This window comes from Macaca nemestrina, chromosome 16, assembly GCF_043159975.1.
Source record: "Macaca nemestrina isolate mMacNem1 chromosome 16, mMacNem.hap1, whole genome shotgun sequence".
Lineage (NCBI taxonomy): Eukaryota > Metazoa > Chordata > Mammalia > Primates > Cercopithecidae > Macaca > Macaca nemestrina.
The window spans coordinates 69,557,536-69,585,523 of record NC_092140.1 but is presented as its reverse complement, the minus strand read 5'-3'; the positions used below and the strand labels follow the sequence as shown (position 1 = coordinate 69,585,523).

The window sequence follows — 27,988 nt, the reverse complement described above, 5'->3', positions numbered from 1 at the left end:
TAGACTTTGCCTGGCAGCATGGATGACTATGGAAAGCAATGGTGCAATATCCTCACAGCTTTGAGAGGGAAATGACTCTGAATCTAGTGTTCTATGAGCAATCAAAGAAATTGTTAGGGAGAGAAGGAGGCAGGCGGTGTCAGCTCAAGGGCAAGGCCACATGAAGGGAGAAATGGCATACAGAATAAGGCAGAATCCTACTCACACTGGACCTGAAGCCTGAGTTTCTCCTGAACTTAGAGTACACAACTTATAATGTGCAAGCTTCTAAACCCCCTTTCTGTATAAGGCCATTTGAATGGAACTGTTACGCACAGTGAAAGTACAAGTCATGTTTTTCAGCCGGGAAAAAAACGAACCAGACAACCTGGAAGAAGTGGGATGCAACAGGAGTCAGTAAGCAAGGAAATTAGGAAACTGTGTTATTAAGTCAAGATAAGTATGATTCTGGAAGAAAGATGGGTGACCTAGAATTAAAATTTCAGAAGACTTTGACATAGACAGGTGGGGCATGGGAAAATTCAGAAGGAGCTAGAAGTTACTGAAATTCTTTTTTAGCACCTGGAAATGATATAGTGGCTGAATTTATATTCAGCAATGAAATTCTAGACTCTGACACATTTTTAAGTTTCAATGTAGGTACCCATTGGGAACCACTAAATGAATTGGAATAGAATGTAAAATTTCAAACAGATTGAGGAAAAAGGGGATCAAAGAACATTTGATGAATCAAACAAAAGGTGTGTGGTGGTGGGAGAGGCAGGGGGAGTTAATAGAAACAAGGAGAGTGCGTGACTCACTGAAAATGCTAAATAAGGAATCAGTAAATTGATGGCAGTGTCCTTGGCTTCCTCCTGGTTTTAATGGGAGTATTTTAAATGTTTCACCATTAACCAAGATGTTTGCTGTGAGTTTCTCATAGATATTTAAGTTGAGGTAGTTCTTATCTTTTCAGAGTTTGATAAAACCTGTATTGTGAATTGGATTTTCTATTTTATTAAGTAGGTTTTTATTAGCTGATTTTCACTCATTTGTAAATGTCCAAGTAAAATAAAGATAACTTTTTACATCAAAGATTTTTTTCTTGTATATTCACTCCTTTTAAATAAAACCTTCTGTTAGAGTTATTTTATGCTACAATTCTTTTACTAAAATTTCATAAATTCCAAATATAAAATGTGTTTACTAAAACCAGAAAATTAAAGTAGAGAAATAATGTCTCATGTCTCTGTTCTCCATTCCTATTGTATCTTTCCCCAGAATCACACAATCTATACAAACAGAAGTGTACATTAAGAGCATCATTTGTGCCTTGATTTTACAAACACTTGTCATGCCATCTGCCAGGGGTCATGTTGAAGTGGCTATAGGGTCCACACAGGTAACGCAGGTGTGATTAGGACCAGCACCTCAGTGGAGCTCATGCCTCTCCAGAAAAGGCACAGGCGACTTCGTATTGAAGCACTGCATGGATCACAATGAGCACTGTGCAGTGGGAGCTACTCCTTGGCTTGCCATTGGGGTCTGTCATCCCCAAGCCGAAGCACCCTAGCAGTCATCATACACACATGTGCCACTATCTTCTTGCTGTATATCTGTCTGAAAAAGGCACAGGCTTTAGGTTGTGCAGGTGATGGTCTGCTGACAGACTGCTTCCAGGATGTTTCTGCCACAAAAATACTTCATTAAACATTTGTACATGGAGTAAGACAGGGTCTCATTCAGTCACCCAGGCTGGAGTGCAGTAGTGCAATCACAGCTCACTGCAGCCTGTACCTCCTGAGCTCCAAGACCCTTTGGCACCAAGACCCTTTGGTAATTTGTCTTGGTTTGTTTGTTTGTTTGTTTGTTTGTTTAGAAACAGATTCTCACTCTTTCACCCAGGCTGGAGTGCAGTGGTTTCAACTCACTGAAACCTTCGCTCCCTGGGTTGAATGTAATTTTTGTGTCTCAGTCTCCCAAGTAGCTGGGACCACAGTCCTGTGCCACCATGCCTGGCTAATTTTGTGATTTTAGTAGAGACTAATAACGCCCAACCAGTTTAAAAGACATTAGGTTGTACCTTTTTCCTCTAATGCATCTTTTCATACAATGCAGCCTCAGCCAAACCTCTTCTTTCAAAATAGTTTTCCCACCAGAATTTCTGTAGAATTTGTATTATTTATTCAATGAATGTTTGGTAGAATTAACCAGTAAAACCATGCCTGTGGCAGCGTTCTCTTTTGGAAGATTGCATAATACTATACTACTTCATATATAGTGTAAGGACTACAATGTTATGCTTCCAGTTCCTCTCCCCTTGGGGCTTTGGTTGTTATAGATTTTATTTTTCATGTTCGGAAACCCACTACATTTTACTTACTATTTTTGTTTTAGACAATTATCTTACACACTAACGTTGGGAGGATTGAATGCATGAAGATGTGAAAAGTATTGAAAACAATGCTTAACACGGGGCAGTGTCCAATAGATGTCAGCTATTGTTAGCTGATACATGTTTCTGATCTATCCTTATCAACTAATTCACCTATTCCTTTGCCAATACCATACCATTTTGATAGCTGGGAAAGGCTCAACCCACTATTCTTCTTTTAATGGCTTTTTTCCTCTAAAACTTAATTCTCCATAAAAAATTTAAAACATTTCACCACTTTCAAGACAGAAAAAAAGAAAGCAGCATTCATTTTATCAAATGATGTTAGAACAAATTGGATAATTAAAAATATAAATATCAACCTTTACTTTGCAATCCACACAAAAATTAACAAAAATGGTTTGTTAACCTATAGGTAAAAGCAAAAACTATAAAACTTCTAGAAGAAAATATCACAAAACTCTTCATGACTTTGGAGTAGGCAAAGATTCCTTAGATGGGACACACAAAAAAAACATGAATTGTACAAGAAAGCATTGATGCATTTCATGCAACGGGCACTGTGATTTGCCACCAGACCCTTCTTCAGAAATAAAAGATTTGTGATCTCAGTTGTGAGAACTGCCACCACTAGACAGCCCTCAGCCCTTGCAGATGGATGCTAAGGGACTACCTTGGCTGAAGACACTCCCCATCCTTACCCACAGGCACACCCATCCGTCAGGAAGCTTGCATCCAGCGATGTTCATTGGGGACATTAAAACCTGGTCCTATTGCCACTACTCAGAACAGCTCTAGTAGGTCAGTTCACTGTCAGAACATCCCATGGGGTCCGCTGAGGCAGACCATTGAGACTGTGCGGTCCTGTTTCTTTCCCTCCCACATCCCTAACAGATGCACCTCATATACCTTCTGTACTCTAATTTTCAACTCAGTGTTGGTTTCCAGGGAATTCCAGCTTGAGACCTTGGGCTTTATTAAAATTAAAATCTGTTCTTTGAAAGACAATGTGAAGAAAATGAAAAGGCAAGCCATAAACAGGGAAAATATATTCACAATACATATATTAATCAAAGACCTGTATCTATAACGCACAAAGAACTCTTACAACTCAATAATAGAAAGTCAACCCAATAAGAGCCAGGCGCAGTGTCTCATGTCTATAATCTCAGCACTTTGGGAGGCCACAGTGAGCAGATTGCCTGAGGTCAGGAGTAGGAGACCAGCCTGGTCAACATGGCAAAATCCTGTCTCTAATAAAAATACAAAAATTAGCCAGGCATGGTGGTGGGCCCCTATAGTCCCAGCTACTCAGGAGGCTGAGGCAGGAGAATCATTTGAACTCAGGAGGCGGACATTGCAGTGAGCCAAGATTGTGCCACTCTCTCCTTGACTATAATGTTTCCACTGAAAAGTCTGCTTCCAGTCCTATTGGAGCTCCATTGCATGTTATTCATTTCTTTTCTCTTACTCCCTTGAGGATTCTTTGTTTATCTTTCAATTTTAGGAGTTTGATTATTAAATTCCTCGAGGTACTCTTCTTTGGGTTAAATCTGCTTGGTGGTCTATAACCTTCTTTTAACTAGATATAGCTATCTTTCTATAGGTTTGGGAAATTTTGTTATTATCCCTTTGAATAAACTTTCTACCCCTATCTCTTTCTCTACCTCCTCTTTAAGGGCAACAAGTCTGAGATTTACTCTTTTCAGGTTATTTTTCTATATCCTGTAAGTGTGCTACTTTCTTATTTCTTTTTCTTTTGTCTCCTCTGACAGTATTTTCAAATAGCTTGTCTTCAAGCTCACAATTTTTATTCCTGCCTCATAAATTCTGCTATTAAAAGATTCTGATGTGTCCCTCATTATGACCATTACATTTTCAAATACAAAATTTCTGCTTTATTCTTTTTATAATAGTTATTTCAAACTCTTTGTTAAATTTATCTGGTAGAGTTCTGAGTTCCCTCTCTCTGTTATCTTGAATTTCTTTGCATTTCCTCAAAACAACTATTTTGACTTTTCTGTCTGAAAGGTCACATATCTGTTTCTCTGGGATTGTTCCCTGGTGACATATTTAGTTCAGTTGGTGATGTAATGTTTTCCTTGATGGTCTTGATACTTGTAGATATTCTTCTGTATCTCGACATTGAAAAGTTAGCTATTTATTGTAGATTTTACAGTATGGGCATGTTTGCACCTGTCCTTTGAGGAAGGCTTTCCAGATATTGAAAAGGACTTAAAAGCTGTAATCTGAGCTGTATCTGTTACATGGGGCACCCTGAGCCCAGGGTAATGCTGTGGTCCCTGAATACTCATATAGTTACCACCGTGACAGCCTTGGACAAGATCCAGAATTTCTCTATTACCAGGCAGAGACTCTTGCCCTCTTCACTTAATATCTCCCTCTAAAATGAAGTCTCTCTATTCTGAACCACCTGAGGCTGGGAGTAGCTTGATACAAGCACTCTTGTGGTCTCTTTCCTCTCCTCAAGCAAAAGGAAGGGGTCTCATCTAGGACTGTGCTGGGTCTGACCTGAAGCCAGTACAGCATTGAGTCTCACCCAAGGTCCCCTGTAGCTACTCTCCAGCTACTGCTCATGTTTGCTCAGGGTCCTGGGGCTCCATTATCAGCAGTTAGAAAAGACAGCCAGGCCTGCGTCCTTCCTTCAGGGCAATGAGTTCCACCAGGCCCCAGGCAGGTCTAGAGGTGCTGTCCAGAAGCCAGAGATGATCATAGTAAAAAATCTTAGGCATCAGCTTGGTGTTTTATTGTACTGCAGCTTATCTGGCACTCAAACTACAAAACATATTTCTTCCCACTCTTCCCTCCTCTTTCCAAAGGCAGAGGAGTCTCAGGCTATGGCCACCATGACAATGAGTTGTCCTGCCAGACTACCACTAATGTTCCACTGAAGTCCTGGAATCGAGGGCCCCAAGAGCCGACTTAGTGCTCCACATCCCTGTGGCTGAGCTAGTACCTGACGTCCAAAACAAAGTCCACTTTACTTGTCCCTCCTGTTTTCTTAAATGGAAGTATTCTTGCCCCCTAGCAACCACAGATAATAATGTGTGGAGTCTCATCTGAAGCCAGTAAGTCTCAGAGTCTCACTACCTGGGTATCAACTGCTGGCTATTCAGAGCCCAACACCTGTTCAGTTAGCAGGTGGTGAATCTGGCCAGGATTGGTTCTTTCCCTTCAAGGCAGTGGGTTAACTTCTGGCCCATGGTATATCTAAAATTGTTGACCAGGAAATAAGGCCTAGAAAAGAGGCTTCACAGCTCTAACTGGTGCCCTGTCTGGCTGTAGTTGAGCTAGTATCCAAGTGCAAGACAAAGTCCTCCCCAGTCTTTCCTCTCTTCTTCTCAAGCAACAGGAAGGGGTCTCTTTTGAAGCCATAAGCTGGACAGCCTGGGGTTAGGGAAGAGGTGATGCCAGAGCTCTCTTAGCCACCCAGTCTGATGTCTCAATTGGTCACATGCTCCCAGTCCACTGGCTCTGGGTCCAGTTCAGCACTAGGACTCACCTAGGAGTTGCAATCCATGTAGCCTAGACTGCAATTCAAGTTTATTTATGGCCCCAGAGCACTTTAACTTCTGGTGGCAAGGCCTGCAGGAACTCAAGTTCCAGCCACTGGGATCAGGAATTCCCCTCCTGCTGAGGCTGGTTCAAATATTCCCTTCATGTGTGGGCATCCCCTGAGTTTGGTCCAGGTTCACTATCTGCTATAACAGGGCAGCACTGAGTTCCAAGACTCACAATTGCCGCTCACCCCGTCTCCCCAGCACACAGAATTCCTCTCTGCACCACATCACCACAGCTGGGGCATGTGGGAGGACTGACATTTGTGATTCAAGGCTATTTTTGCACCTCTTCAGTGCCTCTTTCAGTAATATGAAGTAAAAACCAGGTAGTGTTAGTGCTCACCTGATTTTTGTTCTTATTTGTGTGTAGATTGTTAAGTTAGTGCTCTTGTCGGAGGGATGACCGGTAGAGTCTTCTATTCTGCCATCTTGCTCTGCCCCTAAATTAGTGTTACTATACATCCTTCAGTTGGATCATTTATATTTGAAGAAATCTAAAATATACATACACAAACTCGCACACACACGTGCATATATATACACACACACACACACACACACACACACCCCACACGGTAGTTATGTTTAATTAAGATTAAAAGACTTGAATCAGAGATATTTCAGCTGTTATTACTTCTGACCATCAGTATAAGAGTTTCTTAATTTGCATAGTATATATTATACATTTTTAGTCCATTGAAATGGTATTCAAGTTGTGGTTTGTAGGGAAATATTGTTCAAGCACCCTCACCTTCCTTCAATAAAGTTTAAGATCCTGTACAAATCAGAAAGTGACGCTTCAGAATGATGCCCCAGGCATGTATGTATCCCCATCCTGTCCTGTGTTTTGTCAAAAAGAATAGTCTTACATAGTTAAGTTAAAATATAAACTAAAATCGGCCTCCAGTATATTCTTACAATAATCTGAGGTAAACCTTTCGTTCAAGGTGCTTTTCAGAATGGTAAAATGACACAGCTGAGGCTTTTTCGAAATTATAGGCCATTTAAGTTGCACGCTTACTTGATAATGTGTTTGTGTGTGTCAAATATCATTCTAGATTTGCTTCCTGTTAGTAGCGGATTTGAGTAGAGGGGGAAATAGAAGACCTTTATCCTCACTTGACTATAATTATTAAATTTTATTTATATATGACAAAAGAAAGTGATAATAGATCTTATTACAAAAATTGTTTTAGCTCAGTTTACAATATTCTTAAACTACAAATGTCATTTATTTCCTTTGCTATTTCTCCCTTCATCTCTAAATATCCTGCATTTTCAACACTTTGTGCCTAGTAAACATCCTGCAGCTTTACCTTAGTATTATAGCAACAGATTTAATTTTAGTTAGAAAAAAAAATGTATTTAAATGATCCAGTGATGGCTTATTTTATTTGTCAAAACAAAGATTTACTTCCCTAATTGTTTCGGATATATATACCTGATAAAAATCTAGAAATAAACAGGCTAGTGAAAATGCTAATTCTATGAAATTAGAATCCATGAAATTTATTTCAATTTCTTATTTGAAAACGATCAGCACCTGAGAAAACCATGCTGCACAAAGTAGGACTATATTATTTACTGTTAAATGTAATTTAAAAACATGTAAAGTAGACTTCTTCATTACCTGTGGCTATTGTAGTAAGTAAAGTATACTAAATGGAAATTAAATCAATAGATGAAAAAAAAAACAACCACAGATATCTACGGGACGTATATATCTAAAATATAGGCTATTAACCTTTATGGTGGAAAAAAAATACTAACCCTTAAGCAAGAGCCAATTATATATCAGTATTCTGTTTTAGAAAAAGTTTATTCCATCTTTTAACTTAAATATGAAGGATGCGACTAAATCCATTCCACAGTTCAAATTTTGTGCTTTAAATAAGCAAAGTACTTGTAAGTCAATGTCATGAGCACATTTGGAATGTCTTGCCAGTGTGGTAAAGTCAACTCAGTTTGTAGAAGTCTAATCCTGATATTAATTTCATTATCCCCTGGAAAACGAATCTTACTTCTGGGAATCACATATCATTTTCAGCCAAAGTTGAGTGGCTAATAGGGTTGTGTATCATTTTTTCAGACTGAATAAATTTTTTCTTCTTAATTAATCATCTTAATGAATGCCCAGGTCTCTTCACCTTCAGTTCTGAATATGAATCAATTTCAAACACAAGCTTAATGAGAAAGAGACCAAGTAAAATTTTGCCTTGGAAAAAAAGTAATGTGCAAAGGGTCAAAATACTCAATCAGCACTGTCCTCATTAGAATCATTTGAAAAAATGAAGACTAAATACATTTTAGAGTAAAAGAAGTATATTATTTCATCCATATAGTCTGCTGTGCTTTGTGAATTCTAATTATTAACATTATTAATAGTTTGTTTATTCATGTATAGAGAAAACTATTGCTATTTCTCTTAGATTGCTTTCTGATGTGTGACAATTAAAAGAACACTGATATTTGTGGTAAAACTTATAGCCATATTTCTATTTGTATTTCTTTGAAAATCCAACAAATTAATTACCTTTGTGCCCAAATTAATCAAATTCATCTACCACATGATTTGATCAAGAGACACGCCTACTCATCTTTCTTACTCTAATCCAAAAATTAGAACAATAGCTATTGGAAATGATTAACAATTTAAATAATACTACCTAAATATTGGCTTTTAATTCACATTACTGATGATGCAATATAATTTCACTCTTCTTGAAGGCAAGTACATAAGAGTCCATTTGCCACGCTGAAAGATTTTGGTGATGAAGATAAGGTTTCAATTGATTACAGCTTTTACAAAGATTCATGTGATTCATTAATGACAATCTTAAAACATAACTCACAATTGTTTGACCTTTCATATATTTAATTGTAAATCACAAATACGAGCTTAAACTTGATGTGTTTTTAGTTTGGCAACAAACTTAAAATAAGTATAAGTGAACCTACTGAACACTGTCACTATTGGGCACCCACTGAGGCCAAATACTCTTCAAGGGTCATACTTCATCTAAACAACAATTATTCAAGTTGTTTTTATAATCATATTTTATAATCACTGTATCTATTCGGTGTTCTGAATATTTAACTCAAAAATTTTCACTTAAATTTGACAGTGATATTATAATGAAAGTAAAAATATAACCCCCAATTTGGAAATGGGAGCACCAAAATCTAGAAAACTTACGATTTGTCCACATTTATATGAATAAGAAATTGTCAAGCTGCAACATTAACTGGGCTCTAGGTTCTATAACTTGTGTTTATAATGCTGCTGCTACTGATTATGGTGTAATAATCAATTGGATGAATGTAACCACCATGAGAAAATGATGTCAATGATATTAAAAATAATAACACACACAAAAAAACCAAACACTGCATGTTTTTACTCCTAAGTGGGAGTTGAACAGTGAGAAAACATGGACACAGGGAGGGGAACATCACACACTGGGGCCTGTCGTGGGGTGGGGTCTGGGGGAGGGATAGCATTAGGAGAAATGCCTAATGTAAATGATTGGTTGATGGGTGCAGCAAACCAACATGGCACATGTACACATATGTAACAAACCTGCACGTTAGGAAGGTTGTTAACAGGGTTTACATAGGTTAATTCATGTAATCCTTACAACCTCCCATTGAGGCAATTTTGCAGATAATTGGAAAACTAAATCTTGGGAAATTTAGTTAATAAATTTGCTCATGCTTTCATAGCAAGTATGTGAAATAAATTTGAATTCCTATCTAGGTTTCTTGGATACAAAGTTCATGCTCTTTCCACTATGCTATATAGTTTTCCTAAGAGCACATTTAACAAAGCACAATATCTCTAATGATATATTTGTAGAATCTCTGAATGAAATTTGAATGCTGATCATTTTTAGCCAACTACAGAAATACAGAAATTACTCTGCCAGTAAACAACATGTAACCAATTCAAGTGATACCAACGAGTTTTTAGAAATTATACACAAAAGCCTTTTCATAAAATGGTTGATTTTTCCCAATACACACATCTGGCTATCTCATAGCCTTTTTAAATAGAGAAATACAATTTTCAGAAATGTGGGTTTACAAAGCACGGTGGTCATGAACTCTTCTCCATATTTCAAAACTGGGCATCCAGACACAGAGTTCCTCTGGGCTGCTGGCCCAGTGAATCATGTCACAAATATAGTAATGGTTGAATATACTGAGTGCCAAACTAAACTCCTAATGTTCTATTTCAATCCAGCAAATTCTATTGTGGCTGATTTTGGAAGAAGGGCAAGTTGGCTTACTGCCATATTTTTCACTCAACCCTGTACTGAAGTCAAGGAGCCAGAATTTGAGAGAAATCTGTGGAGATTTTAATTTTTGCTCCTATATAATTACATATTATATTAATTGAACTCCACTTATAGTTGGAAAACTATTCAAAAAGGGATCCTGCTGCTTCTTATGTGCAGACAGGATGGAAATGATTTTACATTTGGAATAATTACTTTATGACCAGTTGAATTAATAGTCGGCAGGATATATGAGTGAGGAGGCAATTGATTCCCCAAATTTAAGTAGCAGAAAACAAGGCTAAAGGCAGTAACAGTCAATTCATCTGAAGATATTTTATAATAAGGCCAGAAATTCCAAATACTAATGGTAGTTAAAAGATTACTACCTACAGTCGTCAGATCTAAATCTAAGGATAGCGTTTAAGCTCAAATAGATTCATTGGTAGTCACTGGCGTAGTTAAATAGAAGAGAAACGTGATGACAAAATGCAAATACTTGCATTGCAAGCATGGGCATAATTCATTCTGAATCAGTATATATAGTTGTCATTCTCATATACAAGATGTATTTGGTCGACAGTCACGTCTCCCAGTACCTGGTTTACTATTGACTCCAATTTAGGTAATCACAGTGCATCAAAAATAATTGGAACCACCACACAAGCAAAAGTTTAATTATTATCATATCTTGTCAATTGTTTTTAATCTACCTCAATTTTTATTTCAAACAACATAATAGAAAGTTATCTTTTTCAACTTTTACAAATGTAATGATGTCTTAAACAAAGTAGCCAATATTTTTCTAATAACCAAAGCTCAATTTGACTGATAAGAATTAGTTTATTTCAGAAGTGATTTTAAAGATGATGAAAAAATGATGGAAAGGAAAAATAAAATTTACTGTCAGTTAGATGATTCTAGCACTGAAGAAAATATTACTAGGATTCTGCATCCTTAATAGTTATATAGTTCATGAAGGTAACTGATGTCCTCAGACAATTCCAGAAATTCACGTGAATCTAGCTCTGAGTTATTTTGTTGGATTTAATAATTTAGAAAATAGAAGTAGAAGAAAATATTTTATCAAAGAGATTTGAATTTAGGGATGTAAATTATGACGATGTGAAGTAATGCATATGTTGGTTGGCTCAATTTGGCCATAACACAATGTATACATGTTTCATGAAAAATGTACATGATAAATGTATGCAATTTTTGCCAATTAAAAGCATTACATATATATTTATATATATACAAACATACACACACACTATATATATACCGATATATGCACACACACACACAGCTATATTTATATATACCTATATATGAGCATATATATACTCACATAGATTAACATATGTAAGGTATATATATAAAGGTATTATATAATAATTACATATGATATAATTTATAATTATATAATATTAAGTAATATATACATAGATATTATATGCCTTATAAGGTATACCTTATAATACTTTTATACCTTATATGTCTTTATATAATAACTTTATATATATCTTATATATACTTCACATGTACCCTCATATGCTATAAATATATTACACAATATATACATACCTCATACATTATATAATAAATATTAAGAATATACTATATTAATATGTAATTATAATACCGTAATAATATGGTATTATATACCTAATATAAGGTATATATAAATGTATTACATAATGCATAATTATAGGTATATACAGGAAAAAAGCAATTGATATAAAAGGACTTACATAATAGCTTCTACATATAGGGAAGACCCCTGTGTTGAACACATATTATAGTAAGTATAGGTATATACACTTAAATACATATGTGTGTGTGTATACATATATATACACACACACGCACCTCGTATATAACTCATATATATTTTTTTCATATTTAATTAGGGTGGTAATATAAATTGAATATTAGGGTCTGAGGTGCTTCTGTTACTGACTGCTATTTTATGTAATTTAGTCTATCTGCCTATTTACCTACTTGTTTATCATTTTTCTATTTATTTATATGATTAGTTAGTTTTCAAACTTCAGGCACACCAATAAAATTTAGGCAGTTTGTTATTATTTTTGTACGAAAAATTCTAATTATTTTGAATTTGAAAGAAAATCGGGACTTAACTATCCAATTAAACCTCAAGTTTTACAAGGACTGTTTTTCAAACATATTTTGTTATAATTTGATGTAGGGTTGATAGCTGACAGGAAGAAAAAAGAGATCAAAGTATTACAAAATTCTAAGTAGGTTCAGGACTGATTTGCAGCAAAAGTTGCAAAAGTGTGTTGTTTTTAATCAACAATGAAGATATTACGATGCTGATTTTTTTTAAGTAATAAAAACTACTAAAGTAGTTGTATTTTAACCCTTTCAGGTGAGTTTCCATGACAGGGAGTAAGACTATCCTATTTGAAATAATGATTTCTGAATATGGTGTCATCTGAGGAATGGTGACTTTTAATTAGCACATAGAAGGAGATTTACAGAGAAATTTTGAGTTGGCAAAAGTGTTTACTAAGAAGAGAGGGTTGTTTCCAAATGGCGTTTTAAAGAAGACTAAACAAGTATGTGAAAATACATATATTACAAAAGCATCAGACTTAGCAACAGAGGTATCAAAATTCTTAAACGTCAACTCAGGAAGAAGTAGGCAAATATGCTACTTATAAACAAGAAGTTTTGAGGATTTGAGACTAGCAATTTATGCTGGAGAGAAATAATAGCAACAGACGATGAGAAATGATAAATCACTAGAGAAATTGTTCATATTTAACATCCCAATTATGAAAGGCGTGATTATGATGCTTCTCTCACATCAGAATATACCAGAAGAAGCATGACCAAAGAAACAGATCCTTTCTGCTATGAATCTAGTATCAGTGTACTAAAATTTTAAAAATTCTCATTTCTATCTTGAGATTAGTAGAAAAACTAGAATTGCAGGGGTCAAAATTCTGTTTTTAAAATAAATAAAAATATTTTCCTACTAGCAAATAATACATTTTAGGATAATTTCAAGAAATGACAAAAATAGGCTGGGCGCGGTGGCTCAAGCCTGTAATCCCAGCCTTTTGGGAAGCCGAGACGGGCGGATCACGAGGTTGGGAGATCGAGACCATCCTGGCTAACACGGTGAAGCCCCATCTCTACTAAAAATACAAAAAATTAGCCGGGCGAGGTGGCGGGCGCCTGTACTCCCAGCTACTCGGGAGGCTGAGGCAGGAGAATGGCGTGAACCCGGGAGGCGGAGCTTGCAGTGAGCTGAGATCCGGCCACAGCACTCCAGCCTGGGCGACAGAGCGAGACTCCGTCTCAAAAAGAAAAAAAAAAGAAAAGAAAAGAAAAAAGAAATGACAAAAATATTGAAATTCTCAAACTAACCACCAAATATATCAATGGCCAGCACCCTGAACAAACCAGTGAAGATAAGGAAGAGATTATAACAATTAAATTTTATTGTTCATTTTACTTTGTCAATCCTTAGAATTTAATAACTCCAATAATTAAATGCTAACAGGAATGCTAGTATAGAAATCTTATATGTTAGTATGTTTATTTAAAATAATGAATGCATGTTTAAATATAAATTACTAAACATGCTATAGAATTGTATATTCATTTAAAATTATATGCCTGATATAACATAATAGTGCATTGACTTTTAGCCATGTCATCACTCTTTTTCTCTTGGAGTCTTTTATTTCCTGTAGTTTGGTTCTGTTAATTGGCAGTTTACCAACTGTCTACATTGTATTCTTTCATGAGCTCTATAAACATTTCTATTTGGAGATAGCATCATATGATATTCACTTACAAATGTGATAAAATAAATGGCTACATTGTGCAATGCATCCAGCCTACATGGGGTTTAGTAGTTTTAAAGCCAAAGTTATTTGTGTTCCACATTCTGTGAAAAGGGATGTTTCAAAATCTGAGAAGAGAGCCTACTTTAAGAAAAAATAAAATTCTTAAATGATGGTGCTAGTTTTTATGGATCCTTGAAAGGAATAATATGACATGCTTGTAAATGTTACTGAGGCAAACATGAGGCAGTCTGTGCCTGAAGAATAAAATTGAGGCATATGTTCTTTCCATCCCATCAAACCCAGGATTCTAAGGAATATATAAATCTTATGTGCAATATATAACTGTTTTTCATCCAAGCAAAGCAAGTCCTTGATTCTGCCTAGTCTAGATGTACTTTGTATCTATTTAATTTTTAGTTGGTTGGCAGGAGGAGTAGGGAAGAGGATTGTAAGGATCAGCATATAAAAACTTTTGCCTCCTGCATGTTTATTTCTTTATATAACTGATAGCTTTTAATGGAAGATTCTTGTGTTTTAGCCATCTTATGTGATTATCAATGTCATGTACGTTTCATTTGACTTTTATTAAAGTATCTGTAAGAAAAATGAAACAACTAATCATGTTTTTCCATTCTAACTATATTAATACATATAGACAATCTATAATATTTGAAGTAACTTGACTTATTATGTGACTATCAACATCATAAATTCATAGCATCTCAGTTTTGGCATAGTTTGAAGATTCTTTACATGCTTTCTTGGACTAGTGGCTTTACATTCTATACTGAAGAAACAGCTAAGATACCATGTACATATACCTCTCTCCTTTCTAGCTTATAAATTTAGCTACACCTACTGTTATCTCATCCACACCACAACCTCAACACAGACAGGGGAAAAACAGTGCAATAAACATTTTCATTTCTGTAATTGCATAAAAATAAATCTTTTTTATATGAAGAGTAGGAAACAGTATAGTGATGTCAATTAAGGAACAAAATCTTGCCATTTATTTTTAACTCAGAGAATTTCTATTATTTGGGACAGGAATTCTTGATGATCCAAAATCTTTGGCTGCTCATTTTGTTATACATATGTGTTATTTAATATATGGCTGTAACATGTATGTGTGTACATGATGTATAGATATGTGCGTGTCTTCATTTATTTTTTTATTATTATTATACTTTAAGTTCTAGGGTACATGTGCATAACGTGCAGGTTTGTTACATATGTATACATGTCCCACGTTGGTGTGCTGCACCCATTAACTCATCATTTACATTAGGAATATCTCCTAATGCTATCCCTCTCCTCTTCCCCCACCGCACAACAGGCCCCGGTGTGTGATGCTGTCTGCCCTGTGTCCAAGTATTCTCATTGTTCAATTCCCACCTATGAGTCTTCATTTCTTATTTGGTTTACAGTATTACCACCAAAACAACAATTTAAAAAATGCTGAAGCTTCTATACTGTCTGCTTCTGAACTACAATTCACAGTTGATATCCACAAATTCTTAATAGGTTTCTTCATTATGCATAATGAAAAAATATTGATTTTTTTAAAACAAAACTTTTCCTTAGTTATTTCCACACTTTCTCTATTATTGATTTAATATTTTAATGACTTTTTATTATGAAAGGGGTCATCTCCATCTTTAAATTATTTTAACAGCTGCTAATATATTGCATTTGCTATTTGATACTTGCAGTATCTCAATAGAACAATCTTCCTTTTCGTGAGAACAGTCACTACAAAATTTCCTGCAAACTTCTTACAAAAATAATTTTGAGAACAAACTGTTGTCTTCCTGATTTGATGAGAGCTATGGGTTGGATGTGGTATGTCCCTGCCAAAACTCAAGTAGAACCGTAATTACCTATGCAGCAATGCTGGGAGGTGGGGTCCAGAGCCAGGTGTTTGAGTCATGGGGCCAGATCCTTCATGAACAGATTAATGCCCTATGGCGGAATTAAAGTCTCGCTCATTCAGGAGTGAGTGCTTGCTGGCTCAGGGCTAGATTAGTTACAATGAGGGTGGGTTGTTATAAAAGCGAGCCAATTTTCCTAGATTTATGCTTGCTTCCTCTCTTACCATGTGATCTCTGTGCACATGTTCTCTTGGTTTTCTGGTTTTATAGACACAATGGAGTATTATTTAGCCACACAAAAGAGAACAAATTTGACCATGTTTTCACCCAGCACTAAGTTCTCACCAGCAGCTGGTCAGATCGAGTACTATGCTCTTGAACTTCCCCACCTGCAGGATTTTGAGCTAAAAAAAAATTCCATTATAAATTAACCTCTGATATTCTATTACAGCAATGCAAAATGGGCTAAGACAATGAGAATCTATCTTTTTATTAAACAAAGAAAGAAAAAACAACTTGCTATTTAATGTATGACTTTAGCTAAAATTGTATAGAACACTTTGAAAATTGATGTTATAACTTAAATAAAATAAAATTCAATAACAAGTGTTGTGGCCTACCATATATAGATAAGCTTCCTAATTTTAATAATATCGAGATGAAAATGAAATAAAATGGTTTTGTTCATTAGTACACCCTGATTTAATAGGGTAAATACATGCAAACAAAAGTAACACAATATGTGGTGAATGTAATATCAGTTCCAATTTTTCCTGGAGTAGTTAGGAAAGAAAAGTCAAGATAAAGTGATCAATTGTTGAAAATCAAGAGAGTAGGCTGGGTGCGATGGCTCATGCTTGTAATCCCAGCACTTTGAGAGGTTGAGGCAGGCAGATCACTTGAGATCAGGAGTTCAAAAACAGCCTGGCCAACATAGTTAAACCCTGTCTCTACTACAAATACAAACAATTAGCTGTGTGTGGTGGCAGATGCCTGTAATCCCAGCTACTCAGGAGGCTGAGGCATGAGAATCACTTGAATCCAGGAGGTGGAGATTGCAGTGAGCTGAAATCACAATCGTATCACTGCACTCCAGTCTGAGCAACAAGAGCAAAACTCCATCTCAAAAAAAAGAAAGGAAGAAAGAAAAAAAGAATAGAAAATCTAGAGAGTATTGTTCCCTTGTAATGTCCAATTTCTATTATATAGAATATTTACTAAAATATTATGGGGAAATGGGAACAACACATTATCCATATAGTGTGATGAACTGGACCAGGTAAAGGTAATTAAAGTTTCTTTGAATTATATAGTATACACATATGTGAGTTAATATAGCTCTGGATAAAAACATGAGGACAGTAGTCTTTAATGTCTCTTTCTAATTAAAATTAAAACAAACTGATTCATCACATATGAGAGTCACATACCAAATTGCTGATCTATTGCCATTATTCTAACAAAGATGCCAGTAGTTACAATTGTGGCCTGTGATTCTGTATAAGATCTATCTGAAGTTTTGCAGGAACCAGACTGGATTAAACTGTGATTTTACAGGAACTAATGCCCTTGCATTCCATGAGTCTTTGAAAGTGGGACTAATTTTGCCCTTTCTGCCAGGATTGATTGTGTTTTGAATTTACATTCTTAGCTGTGCTGGGTGAGAGTTTTGGAGGTTTTCCCTGCCTTTTCTTTCATTACAGCTTTTACTAAACAATCAGGGATCAATGTAAGATTTATATATTACACATATACTCTAAGTATGTACTTAGGGAACAAGGAAATGGTTTGGGGCAAGGGTTCTCCCCCTCCATTGGACCCATTAGGAAAGGAAACTGGTTCAGGGCTCCATTTATCATTTTGTCTCCATGTGGTCCTACTATTAAGGTAGGTACATGATGTTATTTGTGGTTTCCTGCAATTAATGTCAGCCAAGAACAACATCCACCAAATATATTTTTCTGCCCTTTCCTCCTGTTTTCAGTATGTGGTAATCTGATAAATGACCATATGCACCTCTAGGGAAGGATGGGGTCAATGAATGCTATATGTAGACCTCCAGAGTTTACAACCTTCCATTCCCTGGTAAACTGCCGGATCTAAGAACTGGCTCAAATTTGGATATCGCACAAGGAAATTTGAACTCTTTATTGAAGAATCTAATATTTGATCATGTCTTGAACTTTCTTGGCTATGTAAACAAAATAACTTTCTCATTGACCATCGATCTATGCCTTTTAGGAAAACTGTGTTCAATTAGCCATTGTTACAGATCCTTCTGTATCAATGTTCCTATCAACCATTTCTAGTTCGCAGATTAATAAGAGAATTGCATCCAACAGGTTGACAACAGTTAAGTGCCATTTTTACCACCTCTGTAAATCCATAATCCCATTATACCAATTGGCATTTAAGCCACCAAGTTCTAGTGGCACCTGTTGTCTACCACCTGGTCTGCTGAGCAGAGCCACCACTGAGTTTCTCAGAGACGTCACTGATCCCATCTCACTATTCTATTAGTTATCCATTTATGAATGTAGTTTCCTTTGGGTCCTCCTGAAAAATGTAGTTGGCTGAGTTGTCTTTCCCAAGGAGTAAGGATATTGTAGTGTATATTCACCAATGTTTAGTAATTAGTAATTATGGGTTGAAAGTGACTTTTAGAGGTTTAACTCCCTCTCACTTTGACTTTCCCTGAACATGAACTATGCACATTAATAAAACTACTGAAGTCCTTGGGCAGAAATTCAGCTGTTTTCACTGAGAAGCTTTGCCATGTACAGAAATATGAATGCTGACATAATATGGTTAAGACACCAACAAAGATAGCTATAACTTTTCAGATTTTTTACCAGTATTCTCCATTACATAGTTATCTATTGTGCTTGTATAATATGCTTTAAACATCTATCTGTATGCCGTAGGATGGTAATTTAATCACTTCTAAGTGATTCATAGTACTTCATAGCAAATACACATAACATGTTATATATTGATATTTTAATGCTAGACGACAAGATTCTTTCCATCTATCTGACAAAACAATAAATGATGAAAGACCATTGTAACTCAAGACCTATTGCACATTTGCATGAGTTTTCCTCAAAAATAAATATATCCAAAAGTAGAATATTGAATAATAGGAAATTATTATCTGACTTCCATAATTCCTATCAGATTTTTCTTAAGAATGCTTGCATCGATTTTTACTTCTACAAGTAGTGCACAGTTACTCATATTTGCTACTACTGAATTTTGATTTTTTTTAAATTTTGTGGTATTTTATTGCTTTTAAATTTGCCCATATCTAATTACCATGTGCATTACCTTTAATCATTTGCATTAAAGTTTTAATTTGAGAAATTGCCATTCATATCCTTTGTATGTGTTCATTATTTTCCCGACATTTTTTGTTGTCTTGCAGTATTTCCTTGGATTTTCTATTTATTCCTTTTATATGTTGAAAATGCAAATGTAGCATTTTATTACACATTGCTTATAAAGTCCAGAATATAGTCCTAAACACCTGCCATACAAAGAATAAGAAAATGTAACAAAATCTCAAGAGAAAAAAAAAATCAACAGAAATTAATCCTTGATATTATACAGATAATGGGTTTTCAGACAAATATTATAAAATGAATATTATTATAACTATGATCTGTGAAATTAAGATAAGCTCATTTGGAATGAATAGAAAAAAAGGCTTTCAAAAATAACATAAATTAAAAGTATGCCATATGGAAATTATACAATGGAAAAGGAGACAATTTAAAATTAAAAAATAAACTAAATGGGCATAATAGTAGAATGGAAACCATAGAAGGCAACTCAGTTAAAGACAAAACAATGGAAATTGCCAATCTGAAGAACAGATAATATTTTAAAAGAAAAATATCTTAGAACTCCAGGGACTTGAGTTTCTGATATCCAAGAGAATAACATATGTCACTGAAACATCAAATGTAGAGGAGAATAAAATTTGGACAGAGAAAAATACTTGAAGAAATAACTTCTAGATTTGGCAACACTCATAAATTTAAAGATTTACAGAAAACACTCATATAACTTCCAAAAGGATAATCTAAAAGAAAACCGCGACAAGACAAATCATTATAAAATGACTGAACACAAAAGATAAAGAAAACAATTTGAATGCATATAGAGTAAAACATAGAGCAAAACAGTGTCTACCAGGGGAAAATGGTTCAAATGACACCAAATTTCACAACAGAAATCACATAAGGCAAAGACATTTGGAAAGTATACATAAAACTCTGAAAGGAAAGAACTGTCAAATCCAAGTTTAATATCTTTAAAGATATTATTTAGGTGAAAGAAAGGGATTCTCAAATGTCAGAAAACAATTAGAAAATTTTGCCAATAAAATTGTTCTCTAGGAAACACTACAGGCTAAAGGTAAATGATACTTGAGGGAAACGTGCATCTTCTAAAATGGAGAAGGAGTAGCAGAAATAGTGAATAGCTATGTAAGTATAAAAGACTATTATTTTCCTCTTAAGTCTTAAAAAATATATCCAGGATTGAACAATTATATATATTATATACACACATATAAATATTATGTGCATATATATATGTATATATATCCCCCAAAATATAGAATTGTCACATAACTTAGAAATTCTGTTTATGTATGTAAAACCCCGGAAAATTTAAAATTTTATCCTGCTTATAGAAATGTACATTCTATTTATATAGTAGGCAAACTACATTTTATATTTATATTGACCTATAATTGAACTTTCATCCCAGTGATCTATCCAAATGGTGTAAAAAAATTTTTTTGAATGGCAAACAAGGTTTTTTTTAAGATGCTTTATATATACACTTTATGGATACAGTAAAGTTTTATCAGTTTCTGGATATGAGATATAAATGAGCAATTTTAAATTGTGAGTCTGATTGTAAATTGGGGAGATTTCAGTGGCTTCTGTTTTAATTATATTAATAAATAACACAAGTCCCCTTTTTTTTTTGCTTCTAAACCAGTTTCTCTTTTACATGTACACAACAAGGAATAGAACGTTGCCTGCACATTTGTTGGAGGATATTCTTTTCACTCAACGATGGTTGGACTCTTCGTAAAAAGACCGAAATGTTTGCGAGCAAGAGAGACACAGAGAGAAAGAGACACAGAGAGAGAGAGAGAGAGAGAGAGAGAGAGAAAGAGAGAGAGAGAGAGAAAGAAAGAGAGAGAGAGAGACTTCAATCCTTTCCAATTTAACCGGTTTTATGCAATTAATTATTATTTTTTGTGCTTTACATCTAGTTTTAAGCATAAACCTAGGATATTTACCTTTAAATGCCTACCTGTTTTATTATCAGAACAGGGAGATCTTTGTTCAGGCAGATTGTTTTGCAGGACAAAAAACTATAGTCCACTGGTGTGATTTGTTAGAAAATAATTTCATGATTTTAACAACACTGACAGAAAACAAAACATTAAAAACTCGATGGTAGTTTGCAACATTTCACTTTTGGTAAATTTGGCAGCAGCTGCCTGTTCGGGATATCAAAGCAATGCCAGTCAAAAGGCAACTTATAAAGAGAAAAAAACACAGTAACAAATGGTAAATGAAGAAAATAAAACAAGTAATAAGAAACTGAGGTATACTACTCTCCATTTCTTCTCATGCTTCCATCACAGATTTTAGTCCTGTGAAATCAGTCCATTTGAAAGTCATTCACTTTCAATAAACTCAGTTGGCCATGATATTCGTGAGAATTGTGAATATAGATCAAATACATTATACTGAATTTTCTCTATATGGAGTAAGCTGGCTTTCTTTTTCTACAATAAAGTTAACCTGCTCTCTGGTACCAAATGCACTTTTATATTCGTTTTCATAAACAGCTTAAAGAACATTTGGATACTATACATATTTCTATAACGTCATAATAATTAGATTCAATGTGTTATCAGAGTGTGAATTGTTGAAGTTAATGGCATTTTAATGTTCTTTATATTCTCAGTGCGAGTCCCAATTATAGAAATTTTCCACCCTGGGACTACTAAGAATCCCCAGTTTCAGTATTTGAATGTCCCTCTAGACTCTGTCAACAGGATGCAGAGCTTTTACAAATTGTGACCCTTCAAATTTCACCCTTTTTGCTCACATGGCGAGAACATTATTGTGTCCATCAGTTGTGACCATACCAGGCTTATATTGTTTTAGAAAATGATCAACATTTCCTAGAACATCAAGCTGGTTGTTTTTCTCTTCCGTTCCTTTCTTTCTTTGTATTCAGTATCAAAGGAAAAGTGGAAAGAGTAATAGCAATAACGGAATTAGGCAGAGATATAGCTTATTCATAATTACTTTCCCTTTTAATTTAACTTCCAAGTGTTTCCCAAGCATATATATTTTAAAAGCACTATTAATGCTAGTGGAGAAGGGAAGTTATTAGGATAATTAAAAGATCATAAATGTTTTCAAAGATATACTGGAAGGGAAGCAGGAAATTAAAAATACTTCAATAATGGATTATATTATTTTTCTCAGCAACTAATTCATCTCTTCCCTGTTAGAAGATCAACATCCCCTCCCAATGTCACATGTAGGCGGAGTATCCTTCCTTACCTCATTTTCTGGCATTGTCACGTGACTTTCTGGAACCAATGTGAGCAGTAGTGACAAGGTGCTAGTTCTGAGCTGAGACTTTTAAAGGAATCTCATGTTTTTGACCCTTCTTGCCCTTTTCGCGTGTCCTGAAGGGCAACAAGTTCCAAATAAGGGCTCAAACTTCAACATCAATTTCAGAAAAACAAGTGTGGAGTAAATTCAATAGCTGAATGTCAATTGCTGATGAGTAGTATAATCTGAAAATAAACCTTTTGTGTAAATCACTGAGATTTGAGACTTATTTGTTAATGAAACAAAACTGAGTAATACTGTAGTATTATAATACATCACTGAATGTTCAGTTCTATTTAAAAGCTTGGACAACCTGAAATTATGCCTATACATTTTTGTTTGTTACTGTTGTTTTTGGTCAATATTTCAAAAGACCTTTAAGGGGCATGAGTATATGTACGGAGATAAAATAAAATAAAATAATCCTTTAGACACTAAACGCCATTTGAAAAACTGAAATAATCAAAAAATTATATCTGGTAAATTTTTTAATGGTTTATACTTGATTACAATTTGGTCTTTACTGTACAGATTAATAAAGAGTTTAAATTATGTATTTGTTTTATCAACTTGAATATATTATTATTTATTTCACAACTGGGTTATGTTACTTTGGGGAATTTGCTTTTTTTTTATATTGACTTTAATTTTCCTCCAATTCTTTATATGACTAATTATCTTCATTATAAATTACATAATGAACACATATAAGCAACATTGATAGACAGAGCTTTTGATAGACAGAGCTTATAATGAGATAGCAAACAAAATATCATCTGTCATGTTTCCTGAAAAAGAAGTCAATTCTAAAATTAGAATCTTCTGACTGTGATTTAAGAAGAAATGCAATAAATCTCTTAACACATCAATTAAAGTTTTTCTCTTTTCTCATGTAGTTGAGAGTTTGAGAGTTTGTCTTCACTATGGAGTTCCTCCTAACCTTCAAAGTTGAGTCCTAGAAAAAAAAAAAAGAAAGAAAGAAAAGAAAACGTGCAAACATTTCTTGGAGAGCTTAAAAAACACTTCCTTTTTAAAAAAAATGGTTTTTGCTTTCTGAATCATGGCATTGGCCAACTCAGCATTTTGATATTTAATGAAAGGCCTTTATAAGGCAATTATTGCCTTTAACTTGCCTTTCATATTAATTTTACTATAACTTTATGCTTCTCCAGAATCTCATAATGTAAATCAGTATAGTGAATATTGCTAGCATTAAAATCAAGCATATTTTTGTAGTACATTTTCACATTCTTATCAGAAACAATGCTAGTTAGTTGCATTTTTAAATCTTGTTAAACAGTTACAATCCTTTAAATGCATTTACCTGAGTAAATATATCTAATAGCTAATGACTATTCAAGCAAATATATCTCAATAAAAGTATCTGTAATTCTATTTATTTGTTCATTTGTTTTATCTCTTCTGTGTTTTTGTAACGAAGCCTATATTTCATAAAAATCCCAAGACTTTGTTTTACTTATTTTCTTTCTCTTTGTTCTTTTCTTTCTCCATGCATGTTTACTTGCATGTAGTAGTTTCAGTAGGGAGTAGTCACTAGTAATTATTAACTTCACATCCCAGCCTCCAAGGGCTGCCCAAAGGGTTAATAAACTTGTTGGTCTTTCAAAGAATAACGAACTTTAGACCATGCAGACCTCCTTGATGGCATCTAGAAGTTGGATTAGGCCAAGGGACGCAAACAGCTTTGATTATAAGGTTATCTCACTCCACAGATACCTACCTTACTCATGAAAGCCACCAAATATGTTCAAAGACAGGTAGAATTTGAGAGATTTCTGTCTCCTGCCCTCTTGTTTCGGCCAAATTGAATAAACCTCTCTCTGCTCCTAGGTGCTGAGGTGTCAGTTTTTGTTTTACTATGCATCAGGAACATTAACCTAAATTTGGGGATTCCACAATATTTTGAACCAAATACATACGTTTCCCAAAATTGTTTATTACTTCATAATTTTTCTATTCAGACAGTGATAATTGCTAAAAACTAAGGTGCCCCCAAGTGCAACATTGTTTCTAGGTCGTAAACACAATGTGAAGCAGAATAGTATCTGTTTTGCTCAATACTTTACCCCTAGTTCCTAGACACTGCTTAGTCCATAGTCATTAAAGGGTCATCAGTGGAAGGACAACAAGAAAGAAAGAAAGAAAGAAAGAAAGAAAGAAAGAAAGAAAGAAAGAAAGAAAGAAAGAAAGAAAGAAAGAAAGAAAGAAAGAAAGAAAGAAAGAAAGAAAGAAAGAAAGAAAGAAAGAAAGAAAGAAGGAAGGAAGGAAGGAAGGAAGGAAGGAAGGAAGGAAGGAAGGAAGGAAGGAGAAAGAAAGAAAGAGAGAGAGAGAGAAAGAGAGAAAGAAAGAAAGAAAGAAAGAAAGAAAGAAAGAAAGAAAGAAAGAAAGAAAGAAAGAAAGAAAGAGAAAGAAAGAAAGAGAGAGAGAGAAAGAGAGAGAGAAAGAAAGAAAGAAAAAAGAAAGAAAGAAAGAAAGAAAGAAAGAAAGAAAGAAAGAAAGAAAGAAAGAAAGAAAGAAAGAAAGAAAGAAAGAAAGAAAGAAAGAAAGGAAGGAAGGAAGGAAGGAAGGAAGAGGAAGAAGAGGAAGGAGGAAAGAAGGGAGGCAGAAAGGTGAGGACGAACCAGGTTAGATATTGGGTTGTCAGTCAATTAATAAAATCATGTCTAATACTTCTAAAAACACAGAGACAGAAAATTCACAAGTATCAACATTAGGTACTATTGCTTATTTTCTCTCTTACCTGCATGAAATTCAGAACTTTTAAAAATGTTTGGATTCTTAATTCAGATGCAAAATACGCAGATTTAGCAATTATATATGAAATACCGTATAGTCTTCCATGCCATCTTCATTACCCCATCCACCTTATCCATCATATCCTCCACCTCCCACCTCTGTGTGTGCCCTTCCATCCCCTGCATTAAGAACTTACTATCTGTGGAGGGATATCCACAGGATAGAGGATTCCTTCAAAGCAGGAAGCAGTGAAGTTTGCGTCAGGAATACTTCTCCCCAGTGGTACAAAAACTGGAAGGATTGTGGGATGAGTGGAGTAGGGGTGAGGGAATTTTTTTTTTTTTTTTTTTTTTTTTTTTACTTTTCAAAAAATTATACTTTAAGTTCTGGGATACATGTGCAGAATGTGCCACTTTGTTACATAGTTATACACGTGCCATGGTGGTTTGCTGCACCCATTAACCCGTCATCTACATTAGATGTTTTTCCTAATGCTATCCCTCCCCTAACCCCCCATCCCCCAACAGGCCCCACTGTGTGATGTTCCCCTCCCTGTGTCCATGTGTTCTCATTGTTCAACTCCCACTTCCGAGTGAGAACATGAAGTGTTTGGTTTTCTGTTCCTGTGTTAGTTTGCTGATAATGACGGTTTTCAGCTTCATCTATGTCCCTGCAAAAAACATGAACTCATCCTTTTTATGGCTGCATAGTATTCCATGGTGTATATGTGCCACATTTTCTTTTATAATTGAGTTGTTTGGAATTGCCAGAACATGATACTATCAAACATATGGGATTTTAGAATCTCTACTGCTCCCAATTCTATTTGCTACACATGCTATATTTATTATATTATATAATAAATTTATATATTTTTATTGATTTAAAAGGAAAAAGAAATAGCTTACATATGTTATTCTACTTTTTCATCATATCTCAGTTACCTGCCCATGACATCCCTCAATTGCTACTTCCTCAAGGAAGATATTGAAGATCATCAGGTTTTATTTAGACACTCCTACTGCAGTAAGACCACCTATTGTGTTTAGTAGCTCTAGTAGGGAACCCATGATTTTTGTGCTACTTATGGACTTGCTAAAATAATGGACATTTTGAGAACTTTGGATCATAAATCTTCATCTTTTCCACTACTAGTATGTTCATTTTCCTCAGATTTGCTCAAAATATACTTTTCTTAAATCCTTGTACCCACAATTAATCCTGATTTAAATAAGGTGATCATAAAAATTGGGGATTTATTTATTAATATTGTAAATTTAATACATATTTAATATTATAAAAACAAAGACATATTTCTATATAAAATCATAGCTTAATGTGCAAACTAATACTTCCCTGTCAGTAATTATACCTGTGATTTCCCAATATTCAAATCATAATAATAATTTCTCTAAGACATGATACAAAAGAAAATGATTATACATACAAGGCAGATGAACATATGCTGAGATCATTATATTCTCCTGCAGAGCTATATTTTGTCATTTGCTTGAATTAAAAAGAAGATATGAACTAGTTCTTCTATTTCACTTTCTGGTAAGCTTTTAGCATTTTCTACTTAATTCAGAAGGAATGGTCAAAAAAGTTGCAGTTTAAAGTATCTGTTATCAAGGTGTTATGTAAATGACTGTGATATTTACAACTAAATAAGAATAGATATGCTTTTTTTTCTGATTTTGATTATTCAGAATCAGGAAAAAATGCAAAACCTCTGATATATTACAAGCTTTAGATTTAGAAACTCATTTGATCATATTTTTAAAATAAAAACAAAAACAAAAAGAGGACATAAAAGCAACTGGAATCTACCAAAACCTTAAGAATATAGCATTAGCTATTCTGGTAATTTAATAACAACTGAAAAAGCAGTTGTGCTTATTTTATGATTGATCTAAATCTGGTAGGTCAGTTATTAAATATATATATATATATATAACATGCAGTAAAATTACCTACTGTAGGATGAATTTCAGAAAGAGAAAGAGAATCCTAAAGAATCTTAAAGTCAGTAGAATCAGAAAATGATAGTGTACTAGACTGAATAGTGTCCACTCAAGATTAACGCCAACCTCAAAATTGCAATGTGATCTTATTTGTAAATGGGTCTTTGCAAATATAATTGGTTAAGATGCGGTCACACAGGATAGGGTGGTCCCTATATCCAATACTGGTGTCACCATTAGAAAGCCAGGCACACACACACACACACACTGGGAAGAAGACCAAGGGAGAGAGGAGGCAGAGATTCCAGTTATTCAGCTGCAAACCACGCAACACAAATGATTGAAGTCTTTCTTCTATTGATTTTTATAGTCTGAGGACTTACATTTAAGTCTTTAACCTATCTTGGGTTAATTTTTGCTTACGGTGATAGGCAGGTTTCCTTGTATATGGTGATAGGCAATTTCATTCTTCTACATATGGCTAGCCAGTTATCCCAGCACCATGTATTGAATAGGAATTTATTTCCCTATTGACAGAATACATTTTCTTTGTTTCAAGACACCTCATTTGTGGCAATTTGTTATGGAATCCCTAAAAAAAAAAACAGAAATGGTCATAAGGACGTCTTCTACTGGACCAAAACGAACTGAAACTGAAGTGATATCTGAAAAGTG

The 27,988-nt window shown here is 34.6% G+C and overlaps 1 protein-coding gene across 1 annotated transcript in view; it reads left to right on the top strand.

Annotated features, from left to right (window-relative positions):
• Window positions 1-298: 298 nt before the first annotated feature.
• LOC105485622 (proline-rich protein 20E-like) overlaps window positions 299-27,988 on the top strand; it is a 39,095-nt gene continuing 11,405 nt past the window's right edge. The window contains exons 1-3 of the mRNA XM_071081600.1: window positions 299-396; window positions 1,261-1,381; window positions 18,175-18,310. Coding sequence (XP_070937701.1) covers window positions 299-396; window positions 1,261-1,381; window positions 18,175-18,310 — 355 coding nt within the window. The remainder of the gene's footprint in view (window positions 397-1,260; window positions 1,382-18,174; window positions 18,311-27,988) is intronic.